We start from the raw sequence: 14455 nt of genomic DNA on the forward strand, positions 1-14455 counted from the left end.
CAGTAAGATGAGATATTAATACTTATAGCCGTTCAGAAACTTGAACGAATTATGACTCAATAATAACAACTACCCTTTGCATCATTCTTTAACATCAGTCAGGCAAATAAATGAAAGCAAACTGATGGAATGTTTCAGAAATGTTTCTCAAGGTAAAAAGTACAGAAAAGATATGTGAAAAGTTAGAAACATGGCACTTATAAAAATACATAGTATTTTTACTATACATAGCAGTAATAGGCAAAAGACAAACAGATCAAGCACACTATGAATACATAAAAGAGCTAAAACTTTTAGCAACACTGAAAGAGAAACAATTAAGAACAGCAGTTTTCTAAGCACATACACGAGAAGTCTGAACTATTTAATGCCCAGGTTTTTCCCAGTCCTCCACTACAGTCTTATTATTTATTTATTTATTTATTACATTTATATCCCGCTCTTTTCACCCCGAAGGGGACTCAGAGTGGCTTACAAATAATATCATACAGTGTATTATATCACTAGCACAGCACAACACTAGCACTATATACCAACATATTGCATCACACCATTACACTGTAATATTATCAGTAATATTACATGTAACAAATAATATATAATTAATATTATTATATTGTATTGTTATTAGTATTTTATTGCATTACATTACAATATTACATGTATATACAATATATTAATTATTATTTATTATTGTAAATTACATTGTATATTACACATATATTACACACAAAGGATGCCAACAGCACTATATTGGTACTGACACCCACATTTTTTTTTACTAACCTCTCTTCTCAATTTGCTGTTCTCATTTTCTGCATCCTCATTTCGAAGAGCAAGCTGAAATGACAGCTTTAGTTATTAAGGAAAATGAAACAGGTTGACAATTTTCCTTTCTTTTCAAAAGGAACTAGAAAACACTGTGCATTTATTCCATCTATTTTTCGTTTTTACAACAAACAAGTGATGGAAGAAATAAAAGAAGAAGAGGAAGGAGAGAATATGTAGAGGAAGATGTCTAAACTAAGCTCAGTGAATAAGGGTGATGGTCTTCGGTCCAAGGTATACGATAGCTGCGCTCCCCTGCTAGAATCTCCAAACAAGCTCAAGAAGGGTGATGGTTTGTGAAAAACTTAATCGTAAACAGTTTGTTCTGTCATATACAAAAGCAGACCATAAAACATTTATAAATTTAGTTATTTTCCTAGTGAGAGCAGAGGAGAGATGCAACCAAATAACTTAGTGTTGTCATCTACAATGAGGGACAAAAGTAAAAATTGTTGATTTATTGTTGTAAATTTGTGTTTTTGTTTTGATTTTATATTGTGATATTGGGCAAGACCCCATGTGAGCTGCCCCGAGTCCCTTCGGGGAGATGGGGGCGGGATACAAGAATAAATTATTATTATTATTTAAAAGTGCCAAATAATTCAGAAATAGCAAAACTTAGAGAACCAAGGCTGCAATTCTGTACACACTTAGCTTGGAAACAAATTAAATTAGGCTTATTATTGAATTGATACACATAGGATTATGTGGTAAATGTATAGAAAGTCAGAAAAAAGAACATTAAGTTGTATTAAATTCAGAGCACATACACACCAAATCTTGGCTTTAATTTGCTTTTCATATAACTTTAAAATATTTGACAAAACCTCATTTTCACTGGGACTTATATACACTAGTGTAATTGTCTAACAACCAGAGAGAGAATTCGCTCTGTAGTTTGTCAACAAATGAACAAAAAGCTATGGTAATTTCAATGCCACTTTTAAGAAAATGTATTTTTGAAAAAACAGTATGGTCATTTTATATTGACGCATATGCCTAGTCCAGGTTCATACCCAACACATAAATTTTAAAATCATATTTGGTAAAAAAAAAATCAAAAGAAAGCTAAGAATTTCAGGATGAAATTCCATAATTACTTATAGAGTCACAGAATAATAGAGATGGAAGAAACCACATGGAACATCTAGTCCAACCCCCTGCCATGCAGGAAAAGCACAATTGAAGTCATCAAGCCTGTTGAAAAGCCTCCAAGGAAGGAGCTTCCACCATACTCTGAGATAGAGTTCCACTGTTGAACAGCTTACAGTCAGGAAGTTCTTCCTAATATTCAAGTAGAAGCTCCTTTCCTCTAATTTGAACCCACTGCTCAGAGTCCTTGTCTCCAGAGCAGCAGAAAACAAAACTGCTCCCTCATCCTTGACAGTCCTTGTATATTCTATGAAACTTATTTCTGAGAAGACATATACAACATGGCACTATAAAAGTACCTTAACCACCCTTACATTTTATTATAAACTAGCTTGGGGACCCAGCGATGCCCGGGTCATTTGAGAATGGTATTATTTGTATTTTAATGTTATGTATTCTGTTTGGAGTGGGTGAACTACAATTCCCAGAATCGTGGCTGAATCTTTCCCAAACCCTGCCAGTATTATAAGTTGGCTATTTTGGGTGTGTGTACCAGGTGTGGTGCAGTACTGTCTGGATGGGGGTGAACTACTGCAATTTCTAGATTCCTGGGGCAATTGCCCCAAAATATCTATCAGTCTCCACAGCAGGCAATATTCAGTTTGTGTGCCAAGTTTGGTCTAGATTCGTCATTGGCTGGGTTCAGTGGTCTTGGGATGAAGGTGAACTACAACTCCCAAAATCAAGGCCCATTCCCACAAATACCTGCAGTATGTTCAGTAGGTCATGAGGGTTCTCTGTGTGAAGTGTGGTCCTAGTGCATTGTCGATGGGGGTCACTGTTTATCTGGCTGCAGGTGAACTATAACTCCCTTTTCCCCAAACTTGTGTAATATGTTGTATTGGTTATGGGGGCTCTGTGTGCCAAGTGTGATGCTCATTCATTGCAGGTGAACTATAAATCCCAGTACCTACTACTCCTCAACTTCCAGTCCAGTTTCCCTCCAAACCCACCAGTAGTCAAATCTGGGCATATCGGGACTGCATGGCAAGTTTGGCCGAGAGCCATCATTATTTGGGTTCATAGCGTTCTGGGTGTAGGTGAACTACAACTCCTGTATATTCCCCAGTAGGAGTGACAGTGCTCTGACTTGATGCAAGGTGAAGTACAACTTCCACCATGTGGAGTCAATCCTAAAACTCCTCCAGTAAGTTTAGTTGCAGCTCAGTTCTGCTGTGTTTCTTATGTAGAGAGATTGGAAAGGAAAGGGCAATGGGCGGGGCCATGCAAATTCCACAGCAATGGAGAACCCTGGGATGCCTGCCTGTAGTGGAAGAAAAAGCAAAAACTAGGATGAATTGGTCCCCAAATGAAAGCATTCCTTGGGTGGTGGGCTGTAGTGTTTGGGAAGGACATTGGCAGGGGCTGGGCTGCATGTTCATGGCGCTCGCTGTAACCGCAATGTTACTGGAAAACAGTGACTTGCTAGATTCTTAACCCTGGGAAGTATAGCCTGTTTGTGGAGGACAGAGGCTGTGTGAGCAGACATCCGTGCCACATACGGGTTTTTGCTTTTATTATGGATTTAGATTTAGATTAGATTAGATAAATTTAGATAAGCATAAACTGGTTAATTAACCCCCGCCCTCCCTTTTGTTATCTTCAAAATAATAATAATGAACAGATCTACGTTATAATAATACTTACCTGTTCATTGACCTTTTTCTCTTTCTCTAATTCCTTTTCCATATCTATCAATTCTCTGTCTTTTTGTTCCAGCTGTCTTTCCAACTGCTGGATCTCATCACGCAGAAAGCGAGTATCCCGGCCACTGGTAGATCGCTGTGCTGCCTTTTTGAAACATAACAAGCTATTAACATGATTATATGTTAAACAAGCAGAACACACAGTCAACACCTCCAGTCAGAACTTCTATGAATACAAAACACAAGGACCCCAGATGAGGAAAAAGCATGTCCCACTCTCTCTTCAATTATTAAATATTTTTAATTTCTGGAATATAAACTGCTGTTGAAAATTGTTGGGCTTAAAGGACCTAACCACTGTTGAGTACACAAAAATATGCTTTTACATTTAAGCAGTTTCCTTAAAGAGTCATAAAAAGTTTCACACAGCTGCCACAAATTAACTAACATCCAAAAAGTACTTTTAACCTAGATATTTTTTAAAGTGTTAATTTAAACTTCAACATACCTCTAACTCTTTTTCCAGTTTCATCACCCTAGTTTTTAACTTATTTTCTGTTTGAACAAAATACAAGATAATTAAAACACAATTCATAAAAACCTCAGCTAAAAACTAGAATAAAAGCAAACAAAATTAAAAGAATACATTTGCTGATAGCTTCACAAAGACTGTCATGCTCAAGCATAGCAGTAGACGATTACAGAAACAATGTACAGGAAGTCCTCAAGTTACGAACAAGATAGGTTCTGTAGGTTTGTTCTTAAGTTGAATTTGTAGGAAAGTCAGAACAGGTACATTTTAAAGTGTAAAACACATACAGTAGTTCCGGTTATCCGACTTAAATGGGCGGGCCCAATCTTGGATACCTGGATCTGTCAGGTAACCGGATCTGTGGAAGCGCAGGGAGTGCCGCTTCTTAGCGACATGAACTATGCTTCTCAAAAGGCCCAGGCCCCTGCCGGAGGGAGGAAACTTCTTCCTTCGGCAGGCACCCTGGCCTAGGGAAGCACAGGGGGGCGCTGCTTGGCAGCGTGCTCTGCGCTTCTTAAAAGGCCCAGGCCCCTGCTGAAGGGAGAAGTTTCCTCCCTCCGGCAGGGGCCTGGGCCTTTTAAGAAGTCCGTGCTTCCCTAGGCCAGGGTGCCTGCCAAAGGAAGACGTTTCCTCCCTTCGGCAGGCACCTCGGCCTAGGGGTGTGCAGGCCTCAAAGGTGAGCAAGCGAGGTGCGGGGCATCGGACAATATGGCGCATCAAATACGGAGTGTCAGATAAACGGAGCTCAGACAAGTGGGGCTCTACTGTCTTAGCTTTGGATAGCATAGGGAAGGGTTAACACTCCTGTGGTGTTTGTTTTGCTATCTGTCCCCTTGTTAGAAGATTTCAGTTAATTTTCTGTCGCTGTGCTAATTGGTTTATTCAAAATTTGAATTGTTGTGGAAACAAGGATTGGTCATAAAGCTCCAGTGGAAATACCTTTTCCTCATGATAATAACTCTTCTAGGAGTGAATTTCCCTTCTGAGGGGCAGATTTCCTCTCACTTCCAGTTGTCTCCTCTCCATTTTTGTCCTTGGATTGTCTCACTGTAGGACAGTGGTTTCAACCTGTGGGTCCTCAGATGTTTTGGCCTTCAACTCCCAGAAATCCTAACAGTTGGTAAACTGCCTGGGATTTCTGGGAGTTGTAGGCCAAAACACCTGGGGACCCACAGGTTGAGAACCACTGCCTTAGGATAATCCAAGGTAATGCACTGGTAAGTTCGAATTATTTTAACGGAGAAGGCCAGGATTTGATTAACAGTTCATATTATTATTATTATTATTATTATAATTACTATACAATAGTAACTGAAATTTAAAAACTGCTGAAAATTGAACTTGATATGATTCTCCAAATTTAAGATCTAAGGTTGAAACTCTTGACAATTGAGAGGTGGGGAAGGAAATAAGATCATAGGAGCCACATTTTCAACAAATACACCTATAAAAAACCTTCATAATGTATTTAGTGGTCACAATGGAAGAGTCACTGTAACCATCAATATGTTGTTGGACTATAATCTCCAGTATACTTCATCCTCAGCTATATCAGACAGGACTGCAAAAAGCTATAGTCCATTAGGATCTGCTAAGATGCATGCTCTTTCCCTTGCTCTACTAGACTTTCCATCATCATCTTCCTGGACCCTATCAGACATAACATTTTCTTGATGAAAATTGTTTGTGTGTAAACATGAGACTGAGTGTTACTTATGAGCAGAAATGATGATACCAAATTTGGCTTGCTCCTCCCCAGCTTTCTCAACTTCTTCCAATGCCAGCTCGACTTCCTGATTTTTCATCTAAAAAAATACAATAAGATGAACTACTTGATGGACCAAAAACATTTTGCATTTACAAGGTGATATAGTCTTAAATAGAATGTTAGAAATCATGTTCAAATAAATTCCTAATATGTCATACTACTAAGGAGAAATTGGTAAAGAGGAAATAAATGTTTTACAAGACATTTATCCACAAATCATAATAAATATTAACAACCGAATGGGTTGTTCAGCACGTCATAAAGCAACTTAAACAATAATTCTTGAATCTACAACTAATAATATGAAATAAAGACCAAAGAAGCTTATTTTTCCAGCACTAACACAAAAAATCAGAATATAATATAATCCTATACATATGCATTCAGAGATAAGTCTCAGTATTCACCCAACTAAGTGATTTCATTGTAAAGGGATTTCAGACCTCCGCAAAAAACAAAAGAAAACAAAAACACCCTTCATATTAGACTGTTCCTATTCAATGTTTAGTTTCTTAGATTATTCAGGCTGAGAACCAGGGATCATCTTAGCTAGGCAGTTTTTTTACGCAAAAGAGATTACATTACTCAGTGTTGTTTTATTAACTCAGAAAGACCAGACTACTGCAGTTAATATACAAAAATGCTACTGTCACATATTCAACTCAATTGCAATTATCATACAAATCAGTTGTTTTCAAGTGGAACAGGCAGATAAATGTTGTTTCATCATAAATCAGTCCTATGAGTTAAAGTGAAGTTGTTAAACTTCTCACAAGACAATTGGTTTCTGCTGAGCCCCTGACAGCAGTTTTGATATTACGGTAGCCACTTGGCATTTTTTGGCAGGAAATGCTACAGCTATGGGGTAGTGTGATAAATAGCAGGGAAGGAATTAAACCAGAGAATTTTCCCTGAATAAGGGGTAAATACTCTGGATGGTAAGTTCACTGCCACACTTAGCTGGTTTGCCAGAATATACTTCCTTCAATATCTGTGAACATGTCTTTTCTTAGGAAAGTGCCCACCTCTCCTCAAGGCAGCCCAGCACTTATGCCATCTACTGCACAACAAACCTTTCCAAATAATTTCATTATCTGCCTTCCAATTAACTGATTCACTGTGACATGATATTTTGTAAAGTGTTTTACTGATCTGTATTCAAGACAACCATCATATTTCCAGTGCTCGTGTGTGGGCTAGATATTTCCATCGGAACTTGCATGTGAAAACACACAGCTCCCTTTTAAAAATAATTGTAGGCTAGTTTACAGCATGATAATTCAGATATATAAACACAGACCTTCATTAGTGATTGAGAAATTTTAAAAAGCTGAATTAAACGTTCAGGTTTCTCATCCTTCAGGTCATTTCCATCAACCTAAACATACAGAAAATATTACTTAAAATTAAGTCAGCTGTACAATGTAGATACAATATTTCAGTTTAATACAATTATAACCTCCTATATTTTTATAGATCCTCAGGCTCCCTTCAGAACTTACTTGAGTTGTTTGCTGTTTTATATAAGAGAAGCCATTTACTAGACCATTCTCTCTATATATTTTAAACATTTTTTCACTTTTTATTAAAAAGTTTATTTACTAATTTCAAAACATTTCAAATACAGTTGTCTTGTTACATCATCTATTCCCAGATCTATACTTTCCCACCCCTAACCCATCATCCACATAGTGTGATATACAATCCAGCTCTGTCAGTTCTATAATACTGCTTGTTCACTAGTTTCACCTGTTACATATAATTGTTGTAAGACATTTTCTAATTGTTCATCCAAAGACTTTTTTGATCATTTGGTGATTTCAATTTGCTGTTATTTTTATACATGGCGAGTTTCCGGTCTCAATTCAAAGTGCAGGTTAGGACCTACAAAGCCCTAAATGGTTTGGGCCCCACCTAGCTTTGTGATCTTATCTTCCCCTATGAACCGGTGTGGGCTCTAAGATCTGCAGGGGAGGCCTTCCTGTCGCTTCCACCACCATCACAGGAACTGTCGATGGGGACAAGGAAGAGGGCCTTCTTGGTGGTGGCCCCTCAACTATGGAACACCCTCCCCAGGGAGATTAGCAAGCCCCCACACTGTCCTCCTTTTGCAGGGATCTGAAGACCTGGTTATTCCAGCAAGCATTTGAGAACAATTCGTTCCTAGTTATAAATGCCCAGTCCCTAGGTCGCCAGACAGTACTCTCTTCTCTGCACCACATCCATTTCCCCGGCCCCATCGTATGTTGTTTTGCACTATCCTATTCCCGACCCTTTTATAGCCTGGTCAAACCCATTTTTGTAATTATGATCATTGGTTTTTGCTGAACACGGTCTGATGGAGCCTCAATGCTGCTGGTTTTTTCTCTTTCATGTTTAATTGGGTTTATACGTATTGTTGTATTTTATGATGTTCTTATTTTATTTTAGAGGTGGTTTTGTTTTAATGGATTGTTTGCTGTTTGCTTTTACATCTGTTGGACTGTTGTCGCATATGTCAGCTGCCCCGAGTCCCTTCGTGGTATAAAATAAAGCTATTATTATCATTATTATTATTATGAAGCTGATAGATGACTTACATATACAGGCAGTCCCCAAGTTATGAAAAAGATAGGTTCTGTAAGTTTGTTCTTAAGTTGAATTTGTATGCAAGTTGGAATTTGTATGCCAGCCATGTATGCCAGATAGATAGATAGATAGATAGATAGATAGATAGATAGATAGATAGATAGATAGAGCTTTGCATAGCATAGAGAAGGATTAACACCCCTGTGGTGTTTGTTTTGCCATTTGTGCCCATGTTCAGAAGATTCCAGCTCACTTTGTTCCTGTGATAATTGTATTTTGAAAATTTGGCTTACTGTGGAAACAAGGATTGGTGAGAAAGTTTCAGTGGAGACACCTTTCCCCCATGCTAACTCTTTCAGGAGTGATTTTTCCTTCCTAGGGGTAGATTTCTCTTCTTTCCTGTTGCCTCACTCAGGTTCTTAACTATGAGTTATTTGTAAATCAGATATTTGTAACTCGGGGACTGCCTGTATTATCAAATAGATCTTCTATTTCTCCTTTTGCTAATATCTGCTTATAAATTAGCTTTTTCCATAGCTATTGAAACTTAAATATCCACAGATTTTGGTATCCACCAACAGAACCCTGGAACCAAACCCCGGCATATACAGAGGGTCCACTGCATATTTATACAACAGATTGAATCCATTGCGAAAATACCTTGGCCACTGCCTCCAGCAAAGTATCTGCAAGTTCCTCTTGACGAGGCAAAGCATCAGGATCTACTCTCATAAGCTTTTTCCATTCTAAAATAGGTGCCATCTTGAGAGTTCATTTATCTCTGTAAAAGAAGAAAAGCTTTATAAACAGAAATATATGCACAGCTTATTGACCTGCTATTAAAGTGGAAATTTTCAAAGAATGAATCCGGGGGGGAGGGGGGCTGTAAAATGTACTTATCGTAATTTTTTTTACTTGCTGTAAGTGATTTTAGCAGACTGGTTTTACTAATTGTAGGTTTAATTCTACTTTAATATCTACAGGTTGCAGGGTTCAGGTCTGCCCCGTATGTTGTTTAACATCTACATGGGAGTTTTGGAGTTCAGTGCCATCTGTACACAGATGACACCCAACTTAACTACTCATTTCCAGCAAAAGCCAAGGAAACAACCCAGACCCTGAACCAGTGACTGTCAGCAGTTGTGGACTGGATGAGGACAAATGAATTGAAATTGAATCCAAACAAGACGGAGGTCCTCCTCGTCAGTCGGAAGGCAAACAGGGTGGCAACCTGTGCTGGATGGGGTCACACTCCCCCTTAAAGAGACAGGTCCGCAGTCTGGGGTCTTTCTGGACTCATTGCTAAGCCTGGAGGCCCAGGTGTCAGCGGTGACCAGGAGGGCCTTCACACAATTAAAGCCTGTGCGCCCACTGAGACCGTACATTGAGAAAACGGACTTGGCCATGGTGATCCATGCCTTGGTTACATCTCATTTAAACTACTGTAATGGGCTCTACATGAGACTGCCCCTGAAGAGTGTCCAGAAACTTCAATTAGTTCAGAGATCTACGACCAGGTTATTAACAGGTGCTGGACCCAGGGAGGATACTACTGCACTGGCTGCCAATTCCTTTCTGGGCCTGATCAAGGCACTGGTTTTGACCTTTAAAGACCTAAATGGTTCAGGTCCTACTTACCTAGCTGACCACATCTCCTCATACCAACCTGCCCGAAGATCTTCTAGCAAGACCCTCCCCTCACTGCTGCTACTATTGCAAATGCAGTTGGCAGCAATGAGAGAGAGGGCCTTCTTGGTGGCTGCTCCAACTCTTTGGAACTCCTGCCCCAAGGAGGTTAAAACAGCCCCTTCCCTGACATCTTTTAAAAAGAAGCTAAAGACCTTCCTATTTGCACAAGCTTTTGATGAAGAAACTAAGCTGTAATGAGAAGACCAACTGATATTGAGTCGGGCTAATGTTTACCATCCGTCTTGCTGAGTTGCCTGCAATAACTGTATTAAACAAATATTTTAAATATGTTTATTTCTTATTGTAAACTTGTTTTATAGGTTATTGTTTTATATATGTATATTGTTTTGTATTGTCTTTTATATAATGCTGTGCCAACAAGAGCCCCCGGTCGTGCAGCAGATCAAACCGCTGAGCTGCTGAACATGCTGACCGAAAGGTTTCCAGTTCGAATTCGAGGAGCGGAGTGCGCTTCCACTATTAGCCCCAGCTTCTGCCAACCTAACAGTTCAAAACATTCAAATGTGAGTAGATCAATAGGTACCACTCCGGCGGGAAGGTAACAGCGCTCCATGCAGTCATGCCGGCCACATGACCTTGGAGGTGTCCATGGAAAACGCCTGCTCTTCGGCTTAGAAACTGAGATGAACACCAACCCCCAGAGTTCGACACAACTAGATTTAATGTCAGGGGAAAACCTTTACCTTTAGCTAAGCCACTTTGAGTCACATTTAAGGAGAAAAGCAGGATATAAATAAAGATTATTATTATTAAATTGCATTGTTTTTTAATGTTGCAAGATAAAAGTGAAGCATAAATAATAATAATGCTAATCAAGCTAGCTATTTGCAACATTCACACTTGCCTCAAACAGACAGGAGTTCTTTCTCCCACCCTGGACATTTCATAGATACAGTAGAGTCTCACTTATCCAAGCTAAATGGGCCGGCAGAAGCTTGGATAAGCGAATATCTTGGATAATAAGGAGGGATTAAGGAAAAGCCTATTAAACATCAAATTAGGTTATGATTTTACAAATTAAGCACCAAAACATCATGTTATACAACAAATTTGACAGAAAAAGTAGTTCAATGCGCAGTAATGTTATGTTGTAATTACTGTATTTACGAATTTAGCACCAAAATATCATGATATATTGAAAACATTGACTACAAAAATGGCTCGGATAATCCAGAAACTTGGATAAGCGACACTCTACTGTATATAAACCCCACTTGCGTAGTTTCCAACAGAGCTCACAACCTCTGAAGATGCCTGCTGTAGATGTGGGCAAAACGTCAGGAGAGAATGCTTCTGGAACATGGCCATACAACCCGGAAAACTCACAGCAACCCAGTTTTAATTATTGTATCCTTTTTTTTTACTTGTTGTGATTTTAGCAGACTTGTTTCACTAACTGTAGGTTTATTTCTACTTCAGTATCTACACGTTGCAGGTTTTAAGTTGCGTTGTTTTTAATGTTGCGAGAGGAAAACGGGACATTAATAAATAATAATAATAATAATACCTCGATTGTTAGAATGCGCAGGGCCCAATATTTTTTCTTTAGAAAATGGCTCTCAGAAACTGTCAGTGGGTTGCGTCCACAGAAAGTGGTTGAAGGGCGGCAGGGCCTTCTCCCTCAGCCTTCCTTCCGCGCCCACAAGGCCTCGCCGCTGGAAAACCGACACCTTTAAAGACCGTGTTTACGCTCCACGAGCGTCTCCCGCCCCTCCCGCTCACTCCCCTATCCCCTGGCTTCCGTTGACAAAGAAGAGGAAGGAGGAGGAGAGGTGGCTGTTGCTAGGCGACGCCATCAAACACTCCTCGCCCGGGCTCAAAAGAACCCGGATATTCTTAAAATTGAGCGGGTCGAAACTCCCTCTTGAAAGGAAACCCACACAACGCCTTGCCGAAGACTACGCTTCCCACAGTGCTCTACGCTCTACCGAGAGGCGTGCTTTCCCCAGCATCCGCCGCTTAGCATGCTGGGACATGAAGTTTTTTTCGCCCGAGCCGCTTCCCAGCATGCCGTATGGGAGACAAAGTCAGCGCCTGCGCAGTGCGAGAGGGAGTCTCCAGTCACTCTTTCCATGTTCACGGGCTGGCGAGAGATATGGCGGAAGAGATGCTCAGACACAGTCTCCGAGTCAGTGTGGGAATCAGGGCTACTCGCGCCTGCTGCTTTCCAAGGAAGGTAATGTGCTAAAAGGTGAGGAGAGGGTTCCTGGCAGCTATAGAGGGAGGAAGACGCTGGAGAAAGGCTCAGGACGGTGTAATGGGAGTGCCCCTGTTTCTTGCATCTGTATGTTAATTGAGAGGAATACTTCCCTCCATTGCCAGCGGTGGCTATCTGGAAAAAAATGAGTGGTTTCCAATGGAAGTGTTCACACGTGACGCTGGTGAAGACTCGTGTTCAGACAAAAGCTTTACACGGTTGCTGTGAGTTTTCCGGGCTGTCTGGCCATGTTCCAGAAGCATTCTATCCTGACGTTTCACCCATCTCCTCAGAGGTTGTGAGATCTGTGGGGTTCATATATCTGTGGAAGGTCCAGGTTGAGAGACAGAATTCTTGTCTGCTTGAGACAAGTGTGAATGTAACAATTGGCCACCTTGATGAGCATTGAATAGCCTTGCAGCTTCAAAGCCTGACTCCTTCCTGCCTGAGGAATCCTTTGTTGGGAAGTGTTAAAAGCTTTACAGGTTGACTTAAGTCTAGACACAATAATAATAATAATAAACTTTATACCCCGCTCCATCTCCCGAAGGGCTCAGGGCAGCTTACACTGGGACAAAGCCCAAAACAGTATTACAGCAATAAAAACAGTAACACAATAAAATCACAGTATAATAACACATCTTATAAAAATTAAAATAACTTAAAAGATAGACAGTAATGCTAATCAGTAGTCAAGCACCCTAGGTCATGGGCCATTTTAAGGGGAACTGGAAATCTGAAAGTGCATATTCCATTTATGTTTCGTATACATCTTTGAAGTATATGATATAATGTATTTTTAAAATCATTTTGTTCATGAAAGAAAGTTTGTGTACATTGAGCCACCAGAAAGCAAAGATTTCACCCAAGTGGACAGTTTCAGATTGTGGAACATTCAGGACAAGGATCCTGTATCGCTCATTATCCGGTTATCTATTGCTTTGAGAGAATTATAGAATCATAGAGTTGGAAGAGACCTCGTGAGCCATCCAGGACAAACACCCTGCCAAGAAGCAGGAAAATCTCATTCAAAGCACCCCCGACAGATGACCACCCAGCCTCTGCTTTAAAGCCTCCATAGAAGGAGCCTCCACCAGACTCCGGGGCAGAGAGTTCCACTGCCAAACAGCTCTCACAGTTAGGAAGTTCTTCCTAATGTTCAGGAAGAGCTCACATCCAAAGGGATATAACAGGTATGTTAGGAATTGTGGGAGTTGAAGTCCCAAACACCTTGAGGACCGAAGTTTGCCCATGCCTGGGATATAATCTGATTCATGCTCGCTTGGAAATGAGCTCTAGTGGGATTCCTTGTAAATGAGTGGAAGTCTCCATTGCTGCCTACCATTCAACTGAGGCTAAAGGGACTTGAATAATTGTTCGTATCTGATAATTTATTTTATTTTTATTTAATTGTTTTGGGTATTTCTAACCTGCCTTTCTCCCAATGGACTTTAGGCAGTCACAGCAACAATAAATATACAATATAACATAAACGTATTGATTAAAACAGTCCAAAAGAGGTACATAAATACTACCTTGTAAACAATGTAAATTAAATTAAGATTGAATTAAAAGCAGTCTAAAATGTCCATAATGCAGTAAAATACTAGGCTTCTGTATCATTCAGTTAAAAGCTATTTCAAAGAGAAACATCTTCAGTTCTTTCCTAAAGGACAAGAGGGTGGGAGCTTCTCTGATAGCTTCCGGTAACCCATTTGGTTGCACCCCCGAGAACCTGCTATCTCTGGAATTTTTTAACTGGTGGTTATCCCTAGATTGTGTAGAGATGAACATCTTATTACTAGACCTTAAAAGTCTCCCCAGTCTGTGTGGTAGGACACAGTGTATCATGTAGCTTGGACCGAAACTGCGTGGGGCTTTATAGGTTAATACCAGTACCTTAAATTTGGCTCAGAAGCAGATTGGAAACCAGTGGAGCTGTTTCAATAGAAGGGTGGTATGCTCCCTGGAACCAGCTCCAGTGAACAACCTGGCTACCATTCTCTGGACAAATCAGAGTTTTTAGACACTTTTTAAGGGCAGTCCTACGTAGA

At 40.0% G+C, this 14455-nt stretch overlaps 2 protein-coding genes across 7 annotated transcripts in view; one reads left to right on the plus strand and one right to left on the minus strand.

The window, feature by feature from the left end:
- cep290 (centrosomal protein 290) overlaps window positions 1-12045 on the minus strand; it is a 59996-nt gene extending 47951 nt beyond the window's left edge. For 3 of the 5 annotated variants that reach the window (XM_062982789.1, XM_062982790.1, XM_062982788.1), the window contains exons 1-7: window positions 11712-12045; window positions 9155-9275; window positions 7227-7304; window positions 5894-5963; window positions 4135-4181; window positions 3628-3771; window positions 787-840 (exon numbers count right to left, since the gene is read on the minus strand). In XM_062982789.1, coding sequence (XP_062838859.1) covers window positions 787-840; window positions 3628-3771; window positions 4135-4181; window positions 5894-5963; window positions 7227-7304; window positions 9155-9256 — 495 coding nt within the window. In that variant the 5' untranslated portion in view covers window positions 9257-9275; window positions 11712-12045. The remainder of the gene's footprint in view (window positions 1-786; window positions 841-3627; window positions 3772-4134; window positions 4182-5893; window positions 5964-7226; window positions 7305-9154; window positions 9276-11711) is intronic. The other 2 variants (XM_062982791.1, XM_062982792.1) reach the window with 2 other exon arrangements.
- Window positions 12046-12228: 183 nt separating this feature from the next.
- tmtc3 (transmembrane O-mannosyltransferase targeting cadherins 3) overlaps window positions 12229-14455 on the plus strand; it is a 48426-nt gene continuing 46199 nt past the window's right edge. The window contains exon 1 of one of the 2 annotated variants that reach the window (XM_003221119.4): window positions 12229-12380. The gene's annotated coding sequence lies outside the window, so the exon portion shown is untranslated. Of the gene's footprint in view, window positions 12396-14455 lie in introns of both variants that reach the window. The other variant, XM_008110891.3, reaches the window with a different exon arrangement.

Source organism: Anolis carolinensis, chromosome 5, assembly GCF_035594765.1.
Source record: "Anolis carolinensis isolate JA03-04 chromosome 5, rAnoCar3.1.pri, whole genome shotgun sequence".
Classification (NCBI taxonomy): Eukaryota; Metazoa; Chordata; class Lepidosauria; order Squamata; family Dactyloidae; genus Anolis; species Anolis carolinensis.